Source organism: Pleurodeles waltl, chromosome 4_1 (assembly GCF_031143425.1).
Source record: "Pleurodeles waltl isolate 20211129_DDA chromosome 4_1, aPleWal1.hap1.20221129, whole genome shotgun sequence".
In the NCBI taxonomy this organism is placed as follows: Eukaryota; Metazoa; Chordata; class Amphibia; order Caudata; family Salamandridae; genus Pleurodeles; species Pleurodeles waltl.
In genome coordinates, this window is record NC_090442.1 from 272,036,017 (window position 1) to 272,055,176 (window position 19,160).

The 19,160-nt window shown below is 43.9% G+C and overlaps 1 protein-coding gene across 1 annotated transcript in view; it reads left to right on the forward strand.

Moving 5' to 3' along the window:
- EFCAB6 (EF-hand calcium binding domain 6) overlaps positions 1-19,160 on the forward strand; it is a 469,029-nt gene that overhangs the window by 408,631 nt on the left and 41,238 nt on the right. Inside the window, exons 25-27 of the mRNA XM_069228294.1 lie at positions 2,267-2,491; positions 11,081-11,261; positions 18,617-18,801. Coding sequence (XP_069084395.1) covers positions 2,267-2,491; positions 11,081-11,261; positions 18,617-18,801 — 591 coding nt within the window. The remainder of the gene's footprint in view (positions 1-2,266; positions 2,492-11,080; positions 11,262-18,616; positions 18,802-19,160) is intronic.

Genomic DNA, 19,160 nt, shown 5'->3' on the forward strand with positions numbered 1-19,160 from the left:
GATCAACAAAGAGGTAGCAGACCATATGAGAAGGCAATACTTAGACATTCACAAATGAGACAGACAGCAAGCAATTACAGTATTTCAGAGATGAGATACTCTCCAAAGGAACACACTTGCAACAGTTCACAACTTCAAATGCCCCAAATTCGCAAGAAGATGCTATTTCCGGGTTTGCAAAGAGACACCTCCATTAAAAACTAGACGGGGAAATTCCTGCACTCATTTCCATCTATCTCTATGAAGGTCTGAAGAGAACAGTGTAAAGAAATCTGGTGGTAACAGCACGGGTACATCAACATTAGTGTTAGGAATGATGGAGCATATTCCTATAAGCACCAATTTGAACCAAGCAGGTTATCTGTCTGCTTTCAAGGAAGAAGGGCCAACTACTTCACCACAACCCTTAGTCCCTTGAGTCAACAGCTTAGTTAGAGCTCATTCCACTATTAAGTCTTAATTTAAAGTGGAACTGATTAATCTTATGGGCAAGAAGACAAGATTTTGTGTAAATGTCCCTAATTCAGTTTCTGACATACTGTATGTGTTAAAATTTGCCAGTTCAGGCCTGGCTTGCACTTTGATTAAAGGTTTCCATGTGGCAATGGCAATGTTTCTAAGGACTCCACATAAAACATCTTTTATTCAGAAAGCCTTCTAAAATAATTAATGATGGTATTATTTAGATCCTTTCCTTCTAAGATTAAATTGTTACTTTTCGTCCTAATACTAAATTGTCACCGGAATGAGAAATAAACACGGTTTTCGTAGCTTTAATACGACCACCATTTGAACCCGCTTATAGGGCATCAATACAACGCCTGTCTTGGAAAACCGCATTCCTTCTGTTATTACATCAGGTAGAAAGTGTAGTGAACTTACGGCTTTGTCTAGTCGAGAACTATTTAATGCTTTTCAAAGATAAAGTGACTAGCTACTAACCCAACATTTATTTCCAAAGTTCCTACATCATTCCATTTAAATCAGAACTTTTCTATGCCTACGTGCTTCCAAAATCCCAGCACAACAGCAAAAAGAACATTGTGTTCGTTGGACATTAAAAAGTGCCTCTGAGAAAAGAGAAACACAAACGTTTAAATAAGCTGCGTCTGGAGGCTTCTGAACTATAACAGAAAGGAGCCATTGAAGTGCCTAGCTGGGAAAAGAATTCAGTTTTTACTTGAAATTCTATCTTATATTGAAAGAATCAGGTGATTCTTAAAAGGTGCATTAATTTTTTCCTTCAGGATATAGAAGATTTGACTCCGACAGAGCAACTATTTGTGTTTATGGTTTATCTTGTGGATGTATGCTAATAATGAAACAAACTTTTGCTAAATGAATTGCTCCACGCATTACACTAGCTTATGCATTTATGAACAGCCCGCTAACAGGTCCAGTCCAAGCTCACATGAGAAGGGCTGTGGCAATGACAACAGCCCTTTTTCCACAAGTACAACGCAAGAGATCTTTTCAATGCCATGACTTGGAAGACAAAGTATGCTTTCATAAGATACTTCTGCATCAAACTGCAGACCGGCAAGGAAACAGCAGTGGCTAGAGCAGTTTTTAGAAATCTTTTTTCCTAAGGTAGGCCTGATACCGGCCTTCTACTGTTTCTCTGTACTGCTTTGAAAATCTTAATTTAGGAATGCAAATCTATGAAAGAGCTGGAGAAGAAAAAAAGTTACTTACCTGTAACTATGTTTATCCAGCATTGGGATCTTTTATAGATTCTCAAGTGACACTCCCACCTAACCTTTCGTGAAGCTCTACTTAGTGGGTTCTTACACTTAATGTGGTAGGAAATATAACAGTTGGGAAGCCTTAGTGAGGGGAAGGTCTGAGGCTGCTGATAGCTGAATGGCTGATATTTGGTCCAACATAATGATGTGGATAGGATGTAAGCAGTCTATGGCCAGTTATGTTTTTGAGTGTAATAGTACATTGATATGTTAACATTCTTAATCGGGGATTCCCAGCCTGACAACAGGGCATAATTCAAGCAGATGAATTTATGAACAATGCTAATGTGAGAGAACTGTTGTTACAGGTAAGTAGCTTTTTACCTTTAGTTGATATTCTGTATAAAAAACAAGTATTTGTATTAACTCTAATATCATTTCATTCTAAATTGTACACAATTTGAATGCCTTTCTCCTTTTGGGACGGTCGCCGCAGAACTCCTTTCTTTGTGGGGTAAAGACCTTTATCATAACCATTTCTTTTACAAAATCATAACAGATGTTTTTCTCATTAACTGCAGTTTGAAAATCTTTGGAATGTTCTGCCTGTGAATGGATATGGAAACCTGAAGTACCATGAATTTCTAAAGAAGTACAGTAGGGAAGGAATACAAAAGATAAGACCATCCTCCTCAAGAAATCAAGAAAGTTTTTGCAAGTCAGCTTCACCAGCAAGGTCTGCAACAAGGTCATCTTCTCTTCAAAGACGTCCCAAAACAGCACCTTGTATTTTAAGATATTCACAAGTATGTGTTGCACTTTTAAATGTGTGTCATGTTATAGAGAGAATTGCTAACATACTCCTATCTAACATATTCATAACAATTACGTGGGAGGGAAACATTTGCCACTTGTTTTATGCATTCGATATGCATTATTGTAATTAGTGCACGATGTGAAACGTTACTTGAACCAGTGACAAAAAACATGTCCCCGTTTGGTGCCAGTAACAGAAAACTTGTCCCGTTTGGTAGCAGGGTAATATTATTATTCTTATATTTTATCTTCAGCTTTATGATTTTCGAAATAGAATAACATTATTATTGTGATTTAATTTAAATAATTAAATTAAAAACTTTCTTAACTTGTATATTTCCAGTGAATAAATAGTTTCTTCAGTACTTGAATTCCGTTCATAGACATTAAACCTTCATTGCCCAAATCTCGTATGTCCTCAAGTTCGACTATTATCACTGTTATCAATGCAATTGAAACCTCTTGGTTTTGTTATCATAGTGTTTGTGTTCTAAATAGATTTCATTAAAACAAATTCCAAAACCAGTCACCAATGCTTGTTTCCGGTCCAGGGAGGACCTTGCTGGGCAGTGCGGGCTGGACTGTTCCTATGGGGACAGGGTCAAGACTGACTTGCATATGGCTAGGTCCAAACCGGGGTGGTGTGGTGAGCAACAAAAAAAATGGATTAAACCCAGATCTTTGGGACTGGGGGGTGAATGTTTGCATTGTTCAGCATTCCATCCTTCATGTATACTTTTTGCTTGGGTCAGGTGAAGTGGCAGTAGGTGGAGGTGAAAGGTCCTACTGTGGAGCGTGGGTTGGCGGCATGGCAGTGTTTGTTGCAGCATCTGGTGTCGAGCTCAGCAATGGTGTATCTGTGAGTTGCATGAGCGCTAGGGATCGTGGCGCTGGGCGCAGTCCAGTCGTGGATAAATGCAGACAGCAGCACGCTTGCTGCACTCATCAGCTGCTTGCATCTGTTGCATGGTCGAGCTGTGGCCTGCGTTAACTAGGTCCTGGGGTGTGTGAGGCTTCTGTTGGTGGGAAGAATGGTGAGTGGGAAATCCTGGGTGGTAAAACTTGGGCAGAAGCTGTGTCACTTGGTCAAACCACAGCAACTAGATCAGGCCAGAACAAGCAGAAACTGGAGGCCACATGCAAGTGGCAGGCTAGATGCCCAGGTGCCTACAAATGCAGTTGGCTGCGGCCTGCATTATGTAGATCATGGGGTGGGCAGGGCTTCTGTTGGTGGGAAGAACAGTTAGCTGAGAAACCCAGGCAGGGAAAACCTGGGCAGCTGCAGTGTCACTTGGTCAAACAGGGGTGTTATTTTGTACCTTTTATGATTTTATTTTACACTGGACACAATAGGCAAGGAACACTTCTTCTTTCAAGGTGTTATGGCCATTAGATCTTCATTTTCCAGTTACACATCCACATGTATGAGTACATCTCTTAGATTTGGTCCTCATTTATATGATATTGATAGTGACTCTTTGAAATTGTCCTTGCCCTTCAAATCCATCGTAATAAGATCTCAAATCTTCAACATGATCATTTGATCTGAGATGATGTTATGGAAAATGTAATTACAATTCTGACTTGCTCTTTAGCAACCTTATTTTGTTATTTCAACAGATCCTCTCTTTTGATGAATGATACTGCTTTCTTTGCTTCTGCTAGAACATTTTCTGTTTTTTTGGAGTCTTCCTTCTCAGAGAGCAGGGCAGGCCTCAAGTGCCAGGGAGCCCTCTGAAGAACAACACAGACCTAAAGCAGAAAGACAGTCCTCTGGAGAACAAGACAGGCCTCAAGCAGCAGGGTAGTCCTCTGGTAGCAGCAGGGCAGTCCTCGGAGAAACAAGGCAGGCTTGAAGCAGTGGGGCAGTGCTCTGGAGAACAAGGCTGTCATTCTTTTATAATGTTTACAGGTCCAGGAGTGGACTAATATTTAAACCTGGTGGCACTCTTTGAAGTGGGGGAAACTTCTAAACCACTACATGTGGTTCTGGTAAGATAGCACTCGCAAAGAATGGTAATCTATCCTGGACTTCTTTACTACTTTACAAACCTCCCCATAGTCCTGCCTCTAAGCTTTTTCAGTGATCTAGCTACATTGCTAAGGGATCTCACCTGAGGAAACAAACGCCCCAATTAGCCCTGAAAAAACTGCAGCTACCAGTTGGTCAGGACAGTTTGAGAGACCCCTCCTTTGAAGCTTACTTCCGGGTGGCATAGCTAGAATGGGTGGCACGCTGGACAGCAGGGCCCAACTTGGGAGAAGCATGTCATGGACTAGGCCCTCTTTCCTCGACCACAATACAGGGATTCCTGCTCCCCAAGTCACACCCCGGTCCCCCTTGTGTCTACGAGTATCAGTGGCTCGTTTATATCTGACCTGTCCCCTCTGCCTTATGCGTCAAACCCCTACATAAGCTCCAGCACTCCCCTTGGTAGGCCTCACCTCTTCCCCTCTTCCTTGGCTTCTACTCGACACTGTAACTACGTAGGTGGCAGGGGTGGTCGTTGCCCACCATAGGGGACCTCTTCTCCGACAAGCTACTCCTTACTTATGATCAACTTATCACTGATTACAGCATCCCATCAGGGCAATTCCTCATCTACAGACAATTGCACAACACCTCTCGGATCCTTTGGGCCACACATGATGTAGAACCTCACACTTGCCCTGTCATACAAGCCATACTTAACATGGTAGAAGGCGGTTACCTGATTACTTGAATATATAAAGCCATCCAGGAGCTCACCAGAGCTCCCCCAACAGCTTTGTGAGGCAAGTGGTAGGACGACATGGGGGAGCGGGCGCTACATGACGTGGAATGGGAGTAGACCTTAGAGTTCCCCCACCTAGCCTCTAGGAATGCCCACTTTAAGAACATACAATTCTTAATTCTCCCCCAGCCTTTTTGACCACTGCACAACTCAATCGCTATTTTCCCACAGCATAGCTCTTCTGCCCCCATTGCTACTCAACAAATATGAAAACTGGGGAGGGCAGAGGAGGAAGCTTACATTACAGAGAAGTCCACCACCTTCATAAGGCCCCCATATCTCCTGAATGGGTTGCTCTTTCCACCCAATTCTTACATCTCACAGGTAATGATGACCTTCCCCCGTGAACTCCACTGGTCTCACCAACACCTGAGAAGCCCATGAGTGGATTTCCATCACCACTCTACTTCTTTGATTCTCCCTCTTTTCCCCCAATCCCCTCTTAACCCATATTCTTCCACTCCACTCCTCCCCAAATGATATGCGAGGGCCTGGCGCCTCGCCCCCTTGCGGCATAACTACCTCCATTGCCAACACTCACCTGGTTGTATCCTGGCGCTCCTCAGACACGCAAACTCACCTGCCACTGCTCCCAAACCATTCTCTCTCACCCCCAAGTTCTGGACTCCACCCCTGTTGGGTGTTTGACACAAATGTTGCTTGAGTGCCTATTTACACTGTTTCATGAAACTAAGAGTGGCTTTTGGCTAATGTTTTACATTTGTGTTCCTTGGCGATAACTCCTCATCCCGGGGAGTAATACTGCTGTTCTTCATCTTTGGTTAACACGTTTATGAGGTACTACTCGCTATATGCACTTGTTTTGATGGAAGACCCAAAAAAACATTAAAAAAGAAGTGTCTGCTGACATATATGCCCTTAAAAATTGAGCCAAGCCTCATAACGTAATCTGTTTAAAGCACTAATACAACTCGGAGCCCCAGAAAGAAAAGATAATGTAAGTATTATGTACGAATGACAAAAACCTTACCATGTGGGAATCTTACCGACTGAATAGTCGGAGCGTTGATTAGAAAATATTTTCAAAACAGACGATTAATTGGTTAGTGATTGTTGCACTAACTGTGGGAAAGGCAGATACATAGTAAATAGGTAAATTCCTTTTATAAATAGGGACTTCATATGGAAAAATGAAGCAGCCATTACTGCCTCTGATGTTATTGTTGTAGTTTTTATGATTTAGCTTCATTGATAGCAGTTTTGATGCATTGTCAATCTGGGTCATTTTGGGTTTTTTAAAGTTGTTTTATGTGGAGGAGACTAGGAGCTCTCATCTTTTTCTTACATTTTCAACAAACTTAGGCTCCTGGGCCTAGTATCTTTTTGCTTTCTCTTTCCCTTTTTCTCCCCTCACACTCACGTGGGAGACCCTTGTACCATTTAGTTTCCTTCTTAATACACATTGTTGCTTTGGTTGCAGTATATCGAAAAACTCTTGACCCTTCTCTGCATGTCCTTTTTTTAGGTTCCACCCATGACAGCACATGCACTTCTGTTCCAAGACAGGTTGTTGGCTTACAGTGGGCTAAGAGCTCACCCATTATTTACCATTGCTTTGCTTCATTGTCTGCCTTATTTGCTTGCTTCTAATTTGTTAGCGGGTGTGGGCTTCATTTCCTCTGCTTGAGTTTGTCTCTTCGCTGGAGCATGGACTCACTGCTTGTGTACTCCATTTTCAGGAACTATGGGCATATTTATAAGTCCCTAGCGCCACCTTGCGCCCCATTAGGGTCATTTGTTTCACGCTAATGTGGCCCAACGAGGCCAAAATCCTTGCGCCATATTTACAAAGGTGCGCAATGCATGCATTGCGCCACCTTGTAACCCTTTGCGCTGCATTATGCTTGCGCCAGGCATAATGTATGCAAAGGGGGAATTCTGAAAAAATGGTTCAAGGAGATCTAACAGATTTCCTTGCGGAATTTCTTATGGCACTTTTAACACCTGCTCAGAGCAGGCGTTAAAAGGGGCTCCCATTTATGGGCCCATATGTACTCTGCAGGAGTAGCACCAATATTTAGGCGCTACTCCAGAGTACATCAATAGCACCCACAAAAATGATGCTATTGCCCCCTACCCTGCGCCATGGTGCACTGTATCTTAGATACGGTGCACACATGGTGGCAGTAGGGGGGTGCTAAGGGGTACAAGGAAAGTGACGCAGCACTTGGTGCAGCGCCACTTTCCTTAAATATGCCCCTACATTTTTCTTTTTCTTTAAGCTCTCTACGAGATTGTGTATTCCTTGTGTACGTCTCCCCCTCTGCCTCGCTTACTGCATGTGTGCTTCCCCCGGTTCCTGTGTGCTTATCCCACCTCTCATATTGCTTTTTGGCTCATGTGCTTCTCCCCAACCTCTAGGTTTCACTCTTTCTCATTGTTTCTCCCCCCACATTCCTCTCTCTCTCCTTTGCTTCCCCTGTCTTCCTTCACTGCACCGTCAGGGTCACATCTCTCCACCCGCACCTCTGTGTTGCTTCATACCCCCCCCCCCCCCACCCCCTCCGTCGTTTATCCGCCCTCATTGTTTCCCGCTACCCTATGGTTCTTCCCCTCACCTGCACTACTTTTCTTTTAACCAATCTAACTCGGGTGGCAAACACAAAAAAACGTTCCCATCATTTTGCAGGCATAAGCAGGCTGGGTTTGTGTGCCTTACATAATGACACGGCTTGCCACTTCCCTTCAGAACCATGCCAGGAAAACAAAAATAAAAGAAGGACCTTCTTAATGCCTTCCAATTGTGCCCAGTTGACATGAGCTAAACTCATCCAACAGTCCTCATTTAAATTTAGATTTTAATGTGCTGATTTTGTCGTAGGCCATGATCAGTCATTTTCTGTAATGTCACCCTTAAGGCGGTACTTAGCCTTTCCTTCCTGACAAGACTTTGGAAGACGATGAGTGGTGTGCTTAGAGGCTTTTAGTGCTGCAATAATTGCAGCCACCCATAAACCCATGATCCAGGGGGAGCCACCACCCAGTGTGCCGCCTCTAAAAGCAAGAGTAATGTCGCTTGAGAACCCTAGATAATAAAAAGAGTGTGCCCTCAATTTATACTGGCTCAGTATGAAATGTATGCAGCACTACTCCAAAACATCCACCAGAATTTGCCAAGTTAAACTTTGGCAATGAAGCAAATAAGCAAATGACGCAAATGAAGCCGCTCCGCAAAGTCGATTTACATTTTTAAGCGCTTACCACATCCACATGAGTCTTCAAAAACTTGGAGGCGAGAATCAATCACACAATTCTGGCCTTAGGCAGTGGCAGAAAAAGTAAGCACATAACCACTTCTCAGGGCCGTGACCCGAGCCATCATGAACTGGGCCTGTGTGAGATCACTTCAGCGGTGTCATGCCCACCCCCGCCCCTGCTCTTGTAGCTGAAGTGGGGGGTCGTTGTAACTGGGCTTGGTCATCCTAAAACGCGCATTAGGTTCTTATGGTCCTTCTGTCTGCAAATCAGTGTATAAAATCTCAAAAGAAATGTATGAAAAAACTATGAGAGGGTGAAAGACTGCAGAGCAGAAGGAGACGGTGAAGGAGGAATGATGTACATGAAGGAAAAAAGAAAGGGAAGGAGGGAGAGAGAAAAAGACGGGTGAAAATGAAAGGAGGAGAGAAAATCGCTACCTAAGGAAAAGTAGGGAGGGAAGATAATACTGACGGGTGAAAGGAGGTAAATATGAAGTGAAGGAAAAGTGAAAGGAAGGAAAGGTGCACTGGAGGACGCTGGTGAACGACAGAAAGGTTGGAAGGTCGAGAAGGTGAAAAGAAGGAAAGGCAAAAGTAAAAATGGCTGAATGGATATATTTGAAAGCTTGTATGCAAAGCTGGAAGGATGGTTAGATTCAAAAGATGAGTGGACTGATGGAACAATAGATTGGCAGAAGGCTGGATGATGGATGAAAGGATAGCAGAAGGATGAAATAATGACACGATGGAAGGGTGAAAAGGTGGATGGATTGTCAAAGGGTGCATGGATTTCTAGAAGATGAATCGATCAATATGTGTGTGAATAGGGAACGGATGGATGAATAAATGCATGGGTTGGTGGATGGAAGGCAAAAAAGATGATAGATAAATGTAAGGAATTATGTAATTGTTAAACAGATGGTGAACAAGAGAACAGATGGATGGATAAAGGGATGGACTGGTGAATGGGTGGAAAGATGAACGAAAGTATGAATGAATGGATTGTTGGATGCGTGGATTGTAGGCTAAAGGGAGATGTAGTTGTATGGAAGGAAGGTGAGCTCTCATAGGGGGATGGGTGAATCTTTCCCCGCCTTGGATTCGTACTCTGTACAACGGCAGTGCACACTCAATGTAGGATGTTATCTTATTCTCTCTAGTTAAAGGTCATTTTCTGTCTCTCAAAACACGATTACCTCCTAATCATCCAACAGAATGATTGTTCATTGCAAGGAACTCCAAGGAGTCCTTTGCAGACAATCGAGGATGAGTTCATGACATCACATGGTGTCGGCGCACCATGCAACCACCTCTCAAACCTTTTTTCAGCGATACATGTGCTTGGTCAGTCTGTCGGTCTTCATGAGAACTGGCGAACTACCAAAGGGGACGAAGCATGTCGACAATAATGGTGGGTTTGAAGTGTTATTTGAAGAAACAGGAGAGGAACACCGGAGGGCTCATTTGAAACGTGTTACCGCTCCCCTTTCCTCCTTACACCGACCTTACTATATCAATTATAGAGGATTTCACTTCAGACAAATAAATAACTTTCCAACTTTTCCAAAAAATAATCTTATTGAAATGATTGGCGATTTAAATTATTTTTAGTAATGATTATCTTTCTTTGAATTATTTTGGTTTAGCAACGCAAACTCCAAGGGCATCATATCACATGCACTTGCACATTGCACTCTGCATGAGTACAAATCTGAGTGAAACTAATGTTTTTAAGACATTTAAAAGTTTGGTGATGGACGCACACACCAGTATGTTGACGTTACCAAAAACAGCCTGTTAGAGCGGGAGTTTGTTTTTGGAAAAGTAAAAACTAATGGCCGCCACAATATGGTATTTTTCTGACATTGTGTCAGCCATCTGCCCCTCCCTCCCAATTCTAAATAGGGTGGGCACTCAGATAGCTTACCTCCTGTGGTCCTTACTCACTCGGGTCATTGAAGAAAGAGTTTCCTGTCTGTCCGCCTGATGCAAAATTGGGGGAGGCGAACCAAGATGTTGGCGGACAGGGTACTCCCTTACCATTGCGACAAAGTATCCTTCCATCAGACCTAGACCAGGCCTTCTTCGTTTAGCTTGGATTTAGAAATTGTGATCTGAAGCAAATGATTTGTCCCACCTGAAATGAAATACAATGTAACATTACGCGTTGTCTTCTGAAAATACTGAATTGATAGTCCTTGGTGGTATCTTTATTCTATAGTCTATAAAGGTCTAACCACCCAGGCCTTTAAACAGGCCTCGCACCCTTTTTTCTGACAAACTGTTATGTTCTTTACACGATTTGAAAGTGTAACTCGAGTTGCATTGCCTTTGTAGGTTACTTATTGGATTTACTTATTGCGCTTCACACCAAAACCATAAATAAAGAAAAATACAGTTATGTTCATGTGCTTGAACAGGTTTGGTGAGTTTGTTAAAGGTGTCTCATTGATGCTTCCCTGCTAACCCTTGTGGAATATGGTAAAAGTAATGATGCTACTTATAGCACAGTTACTACATGTTGTGACATAGTCATTTAAGAGGAACATACATATTGATACTAATCTTTTTCAATGTGTGCTTTTAGACTTCAGACATTGTGCAGAGACCACGAACTGCAGCTCCAGGTTCCACGCCTCTCCTAAATTGTGAATCAATAGAAGTAAAGCTTCGAAAGAACCTGCACAGGATATGGCAAGAAATATTAAAAATGTGCAAAGAGAAGGATACCGAAAACCTGGGAGAAATCACCGTTTCAGATTTTTTAGGTTTGTAGTTTTCTATTTTTCATATTTTCTGTGTAAATATAAAATGTTTGCCAGTTTTATAGAACTCCCAATGCCCTGCATGCAATATATCTTGAATGCAAACTTCCAGTGACTTAAAAACCACAATCACAGGTTTCAAGTTGTCTTTCTGATGTAATTCTAAACCTTACTGTAAAGGGCGCTCCTTAGGATATCTCTATCCATGTATGAGTGTAGTGCTTGTTGGGCAATGTTCTTACAATAAAGAGAGGACACAGAAAAGGGGGAGGAATCCAGCATTTCTCCTTATTTTTGTACAAAAGAGTTGAGAAAGCAGAGGCAGACGTGGCTGCAGTCATCACATGAGCTGAAAGGCCTTGGAAATGTATGAGCCTGTTGGCAAGTGAAGGGGAGACAGTTAGAGAGGGATCATCCAAACTTCCTTTCCCCTTTCAAATTCTGTGAGAAAAGTTAGTTTTGAACACATTAAATGCTGAAAAGATCATCACCAAATCTAGATAGAAGACAGAGGCCACTGGGTTTATTCACATTTGTGTAATAAAATAGTCCTCTGTTTTTGTAGAAATCATTCAGATAGAAAGATAAAAACATGTCCATGTATTTGGGAGTTGACGTCGCACTTTTTACCTGAGTGACCACCACCAGCTGAACATGTTCTGCGCCCTGGCTATCTCGAGGTCTGTGGAGGGGGAAGTTGGCCTAAAAGGTGCAGAGTAGCTCTCGCGATCACAATAAAAATCTGGTTAGCCATGGTTGCGTGTTCACAACACTTTCAATATGGAAATGGAAAGTTCACAAACAGCTGCTGTTCACAAAGCCTCAAATGGACACCAACCTTGGGGGACAGCTCTTGTGCACACAGTGCTTGCAACTGATAGCAAATGGCACTAGATCCAACTGGCTGGCTAGCCAACCATACTCATCATATTTAATTTTTAAAAACCTATAAAGAGTTTAATGGATGCAGTCTCTAAAATTCCAAAAATACTATCAATGGCTCTTTGAGTGATCAACATGCCCACAACAACGCTTTGAGACCTCATGGATGATAAGCCGTGCTTTACAAGTGCCTGATTGATTGAATAATTAATTACTCTTTCAAAATCACTTTTCCTTTCAAAATTCAGCATGCGTGAAAAAGTTAAACATAATTTCAAATCAGCTGTATGAAACTATTTAAGACTAAGGCGGTCATTCTGACCTTGGCGGACGGCGGAGGCCGTCCGCCAAGGTACCGCCGTCAGAACACCGCACCACGGTCGAAAGACCGCGGCGGTGATTCTGACATTTGCCCTGGGCTGGCGGGCGGCCGCCAAAAGACCGCCCGCCAGCCCAGGGCAAATCAACCTTCCCACTAGGATGCCGGCTCAGAATTGAGCCGGCGGAGTGGGAAGGTGCGATGGGTGCAGTTGCACCCGTCACGTATTTCAGTGTCTGCTGGGCAGACACTGAAATAATTTTTGGGGCCCTCTTACGGGGGCCCCTGCCGTGCCCATGCCACTGGCATGGGCACGGCAGGGGCCCCCAGGGGCCCCGCGGCACCCCCTACCGCCATCCTGTTCATGGCGGGAGAGCCGCCATGAACAGGATGGCGGTAGGGGGTGTCAGAATCCCCATGGCGGCGGAGCGCGCTCCGCCGCCATGGAGGATTCAGACGGGCAGCGGAAAGTCGGCGGTACACCGCTGACTTTCCGTTTCTGGCCGCGGCTGAACCGCCGCGGTCAGAATGCCCAGCGGTGCACCGCCAGCCTGTTGGCGGTGCTACCGCCGACCTCCGCCATGGCGGTAATTACCACCATGGTCAGAATGATCCCCTAAGTTTTGTCACAATTGAACGATATATTACAAGATGCTCTAAAGCTTTGCTAGAACTATTGCATCCTTTGGCATGTGTGATCTTCATGTGGAATACACTGCAAGGCACCCAATTCATCCCATACAAGTAAATGATTGACCCTGATGTTTATCAACCTTAGATTTTTCTTTAACCATTTGACAATCTCGTACTGTCTTGAGTTATTCGCAGACAAAAATGAATTCAATTATTATAGTACAATCTGTTTGCATTAACACCCATAAGTCAGCAGAGATACCTAACTGACCAACATTAAATCTAATCCTTTTTTAGCCTTTCCCACGTTGGTGCGGATATCAAAGAGCACAGAAATGTTAAAGTTGTCAGCTAAATATCCACAATACGAGACAGCAATATGACTTGAATATAGGAAGAGTCCCTGGTGGACTTGAGGCCTCAATACGGTTTTGGAATACATTGCCTCTCACCGTAATTGGAAGAGTGGCATTGAGTAAGATGGTCCTGCTACCCAGATGTCTTTATACTATGCAGAATTCATTCTGTGTACTGCCACGATCCCTCTTTCATACTTTTCATACATTACTGATCTCCTTGGTGTGGGTGGGAATGCGCAGCAGAGTTCAGCTGGAGATACTTAAACTAGACCTGGCCGAGGGAGGACTTGGGTTACTAGATCTTCAGCTGTGTTATCTGGTAGGGCTACTGCATTATGCGGCTCTGTGGTGCCAACAGGGAGAAGTCGCTGCTGGCAGGCTTGGTGGATGCAGAAAAGCTCCCTGGTCTGCTCATGAGGGGTCTCAGGCTCTCCGATAACACCCCCTTCATAGCTACACAGGTGGCCCAAGCGTGGAAGTTAACTATCACTTTGGTCCTGAAGCTTGCCCCGTATGCCAAACTCCTGCCGATATGGTGGCTGCGACCATTTGTGACATTGCATGAATAATGGACTTGACGTATTGGGAGGAAGGAGGTTGTCAGACAGCAGAGAACCTATATTTGAATGGTACCTTTTTGACAGTTGAGGCCAGGGCACAGTTTGGAATAGCCCGGGGTCAGTTCCTGCAGGTATTTCCCAAACGATCCATGAGATTTGGCTGACATTCCCAGATACACCCAATGAATCGAAGTTCCTCCAGGTGATATTAGACCCCGGCTCTGATAAAGGTATTATTTCCAGACTACAGGCAGCCCTCAAAGAAGATAGGGACACCGATACAGAGGCACTGAAGGAAAAATGAGATGGAGAGCTTGACTCTCCTCTAGCTGAGGGAGAGTGGAGGCACGCCAAAGCACTAGTATAGGAGGTCGCAATAAACGTCAGATTTGAACAGGTTCAGTTCTATTGATGCTAACCGTAGTAGGTGCTGTGTGTCGCCAGCTGATTTAGTACACATTGCATGGAAATGCAGAGTAGTTCGTCCCTTCCGGGAGGCTGTGCAGTGAGAGGTGCGGAGAGTGACAGGATAGCAGTGGCACTTTCAATGTGACATTGTCTGCTAGAACTGCTCCCGCTCCCAAAAAAAGAGGCAAAATGGCATATTGCTTTGCTGCTGCCGGGGAAAATAAACATAAATTATCTACTTATCTGGGATACTTTAGTAGAATTCCAATGTCATGTGTTTATCCCTGAAAGTTCAAACTTAGGCAGCTGGATAAATAAACAAAATGATCACAGCTCCATGGGGGGCAAGCACGTTTTTGTAGAGCACACACTTCTGCCCAATCCAAACTAGTGATGCTCACATAATTGTTTTGTGACAGCTGCGCTGTTAAGCCAGACCTTAAAAATAATTTGCCTAATCTGTATACTTTGGAATATACTAGTCCCGTCGTAGGCAGGTGCCGAATTGTGATTCACTGGGCCAGCGCAGCCCCTCCGCCCATGGAGAAATGGTGGGCGGATCTACTGGAATAGTCAGTGGCAGAGGAGAGTAGATTTAAAGGGATCCAAGTGGACGGAGATGTTGAGAGAGAACTGGGGATCCGGGGGAGGGGCGCCTGGTGGACGCGGTAGGAGGGATGTGGGGTTATGGGTGGGATGAGACAGGACTCACCAACGAACTCGGAGGAGTCGGATGGATTGAGACAGAGAATTAGAGGGGTGGGTCCTGGATGGGACGGTGGGATACCTAGGATTTGCCCCCTTCCTCTCTGTCTTTCCCCCGAGGCAGACAATAGAAAACTAGGGGAGCCCGGGTGTCTGGGAAATAGCGTATAGGGACCGAGTTCGCACACATTGAATGAAATGACGGTTGAAGCTGTTTTATTCTCACCTCCATCCTCGGCTTTGACCACAGGAGATGACCACTCCTTTCCCCTTACTTCCCATCCCCTACACCCTTCCCTCCATCCTGCCCCTCTCACCACTCTGTTTCTTTTTTTTTTTTGCACTGTCTCCCCCTCCGGGGGTGTTCAGGACACAGATTTGCACTGGGAACTTCTTGGCCTCATGCCTCAGAGGTGCTCCTTTTGGAAGGGCCTCTTACCTCTCCCCTCCTCACCCGTTGCTCTCCTGGGGACAGGGGAGATTCACCTCATTGCTGTACATTATTTGCTTTGTTATTATTTATGTTTCAACATCTTTGATCAACTGTAATGTCTGTTAACAGTTACTGTACATGTTTTGAAAATACGAATAAGTATTTTTTTTTTACAAAAAGTTGTCAGCTAAATCATAAAAAAATAAAAGTTCATGTAAGAAAGTACTTTATTAGCTGTAGAAACATTTGGGAAAATATGGTCTCCCGGCTGATTTTTATACCAGTCAGATATTTATATTAGATAATGCCACTTCCCAGCTAGATCCACCTAAATTCTAGATGTATTAGCTCAAGCATGTCTTGCTGCGTAGTCATCTTTTAGAGCATGGGCTCTCTTGTAGAAAAGTCGGATACTTTATATTAGTAGCGCCTTTATTCTTTCTTGGTGAATATAAACTAATTGTTGCCCCAAATGGTTCCTCAGTTGATGAAAAACGAAGTAAAGCATTTCTTGTAATTCGCAAAGTAATTAATTTGGCAGAGATCATTGTTTTCCGGTGGCCATGATATCCTCTGTGCTTTGCCACTGAGCAAAGAGCTTCAGTGGATGTGCAGACATTTAAATAAATTATCAAGAATATGAATCAAACCAGTAGGGAGTCCACACAATAGATCAATCAGTGTTTTCTTCATGAAGTCAATAAATACATAATGGAGTGGCCCAGTTACATGAGTGGCAGCATGTTTCATGAGGAGATGGAGATTCACTGTGCTCCCCATAGGACATAGGCAACTCAGAAAGCCCACTGCTAGCCAACCGGGTGCAGGGCAAGTGCGCTGGAATGATGAAGGGAGCAACAAAATAAATGGATGAAAATAAGAAATGTAAGTGCAGAAAGGCCTGTGCTTACCAGGCACAACCAGTACTATCTCACCTTCACTTTCAGCAGTCGATCTCTCGAGCAGCCCATGGGTGTCACTGCTGCTAGTACAAGAGGCTCAATGGTTACTTGAAAACGCTGCTACAGTGAGGAAGTCAAATGTTTACCAGTGCATCTCTATCTCGTGGTGAGGAGTGGAGCATCCTGAGGCTTTTTCAGCAATGCCGTACTCTAGGCTGACTGGGAAACTTCCACAAGGACCGAAGGGTCAGCAGGAGTTATAGGGCGGATAGGCAGAGGGCCAGAGACTTAGTAAAAGCCAAGAGGAAGATGGCAGGAAGCCAGTCACACACCATGGAATGCACCATCAATAAACTGTGTTCGGAGAATAGAGTATATATGCCCAAAGCTGAGTAATTGGATAGGACCCTCTGGCAAAAACTGTCTATTTTATCCTTACAAATCTAATGAACCAGCGAATCAGACTGGGTCAGAATGTCCTTCCTTAGAGAGGAGTTTGGGAGGGTGGGAGCTTCCCCCTCCATGCAAGGGCTCCTCTGGCGGCAAGCAATGTCTATTCTATCAAGACAAGCTAAAACCACTGGAAGAATAGGAAGAAGCAGGTCACTGGGAACTGATCCACTATCTTGCAAATGTTATCCTTACAGTAAAATAACTGTTCACTTACGGGGAACCCTAGATACAGGAGAATCTGTAATGTTCGCGTAGCCCTTAACTTTAGTTCACTCGTACTAATAACTGTGTTTGCGAGTGCTTAAGTCATAGATAACTGTATGAGGTGTTTGGGATTATTGCAGTTATGAACCCCTGGCTTGAGCCTGCCGCTGGACTAAAGGGTGACCCCCGCCCCCCCTTAGGACTGAAGCCAGAGACCAATAGAGCAGAGTCACTCTTAAACGTGATGACTTCTTGCGGGTGGTTGGTGGGTGTGTTTTTTTTTTCCTTCCTTGGGGATCGTGACGATGCCGGGGTTTCTGATCCCTCGATTGCTCCGCTAGATCCCTGTTTTTATTTTCCCTCCATACCCTTCGGTTTCCTTACCTATTTTCCCTGGTAGGTTGACTTTTGGTTTCTTTCAGTGATGTCACAACAACAACTGTGAATGTTGCGGATGCTGGCATTGGGTGTTTTGCAGGTTTCAGGAAGGAGTTCTCACAGTGAACTCTTCTTAAACGTGTACGTCTATATGCTTTTTCATTGCTTTTATTAATGGCGAGAACCACTTTTTTTTAAATAAAGAAACGTGTTTAAAATAATCAGCAGGTTGTATCGTCCTTATAATGTATGATTCCCTCAAACTGTTGCCCAAAGCAAATTTCATGGGGAACTTTGGGGCAAAGGAAAATATTGCTGGGTACCAGCTGCACAGGTTGTCAGGATTTGTTTCCTTACACGTGGCCAGTCCTTGTTATTTGATTTCTTTCTTCTAATCATCTTATATGGTCTGGTGAATATGTCCTGGGTTTCGCTCTGTCAAAGCCCTGTCATTTCAATCAAACTGTAATGTTGACGAATTCTCGCATTACTTGTTCGCTAATGGTCTTATAGGTGAGGGTCTCGGGGCGCTGAATTGTAGGCAGAGTGGGAGATCACAGGATGTTCCCCCACCTCTGAGATCTGCAGCTCAGGCAGTTACGCCACACTCCTCCCCTTTTTGGGTCCAGCATAACAGCGCGCAGTCGCTGCGTTGCCGACCTGTTGGTATGTGTCTGGGCTTTTAACCACGCCCACCTCACGCCCATCACTCCCACTCGTTCGTGGGCTCGCCCTTCAAAGATCCTTTGATGACATTGGTAAGTGGTTTACCTTTGTCCCTCTTTGGGGAGGTTTTATTACCGCCTTGGCCATCGCCACTGTTACATGGCTAATTGCACTTTTGCCCATAAATTTGACTGCCAGCGAACTTCTTTTTCTTTTTGTCTCTCCTTATCACTGATCCTCATGGCGGCTGTGGCGCTGTGAATCGGCTTAATTATGTGAAACTTTTACTTTTCATTTTCAATTTGTGGCAAGAGAAGTTGGATTAGGAGTTTACAACGCTAATAGCTCTAATTTGAGCATATGCGGGACTCATTGCATTGCAAATGCTTGTTCTGAATGTTATTTAATTAAATTGTCTCCTGGTGGACATCACTTTGAAATGTTTGTCTCTCACAGCCATAGGGGAGAAATTCAGCATGGACTTAACCAAAGAAGAATTTGATCAGCTTATTGTAAAATACGACATCAAGAACATCGGCAAATTCTCATACCCGGACTTCATTCGAAATTGTGTTCTCATGCCAAAACAAAAAGAAAACACATTGCTCCAAAGGATGAAACTGCAAAAAGCACGAATACCTGTAAGTAGTATATGTCTTTAAAAAATAATTACATGGGAGAAAAAGAAAAATGGATCGTTTTGCAGTGTATTTCACAGGAATTTATGTACACACAGTGGGCTGTATTTTTATATAATACCCTCAAGGTACATAAATGTGTAAGGCAGATACTTAAAAACGTGGCCTCAGCTGCAACTATATTAAGATGGCAGAGATCTGTTGTCTCCCTTGACTTAAAGGCTGCCAGATTCCGGGGTCCTCATTCAGGGGTTGAGACTTACACCTAAAGGTTTTTGTGGATGTCAGAATTTCCGGTTTATGTTTTCGAAGTTATAACTTTGGCCAGGCCCTGTGCCCCACCTCTTGTGCATCCATCCCCC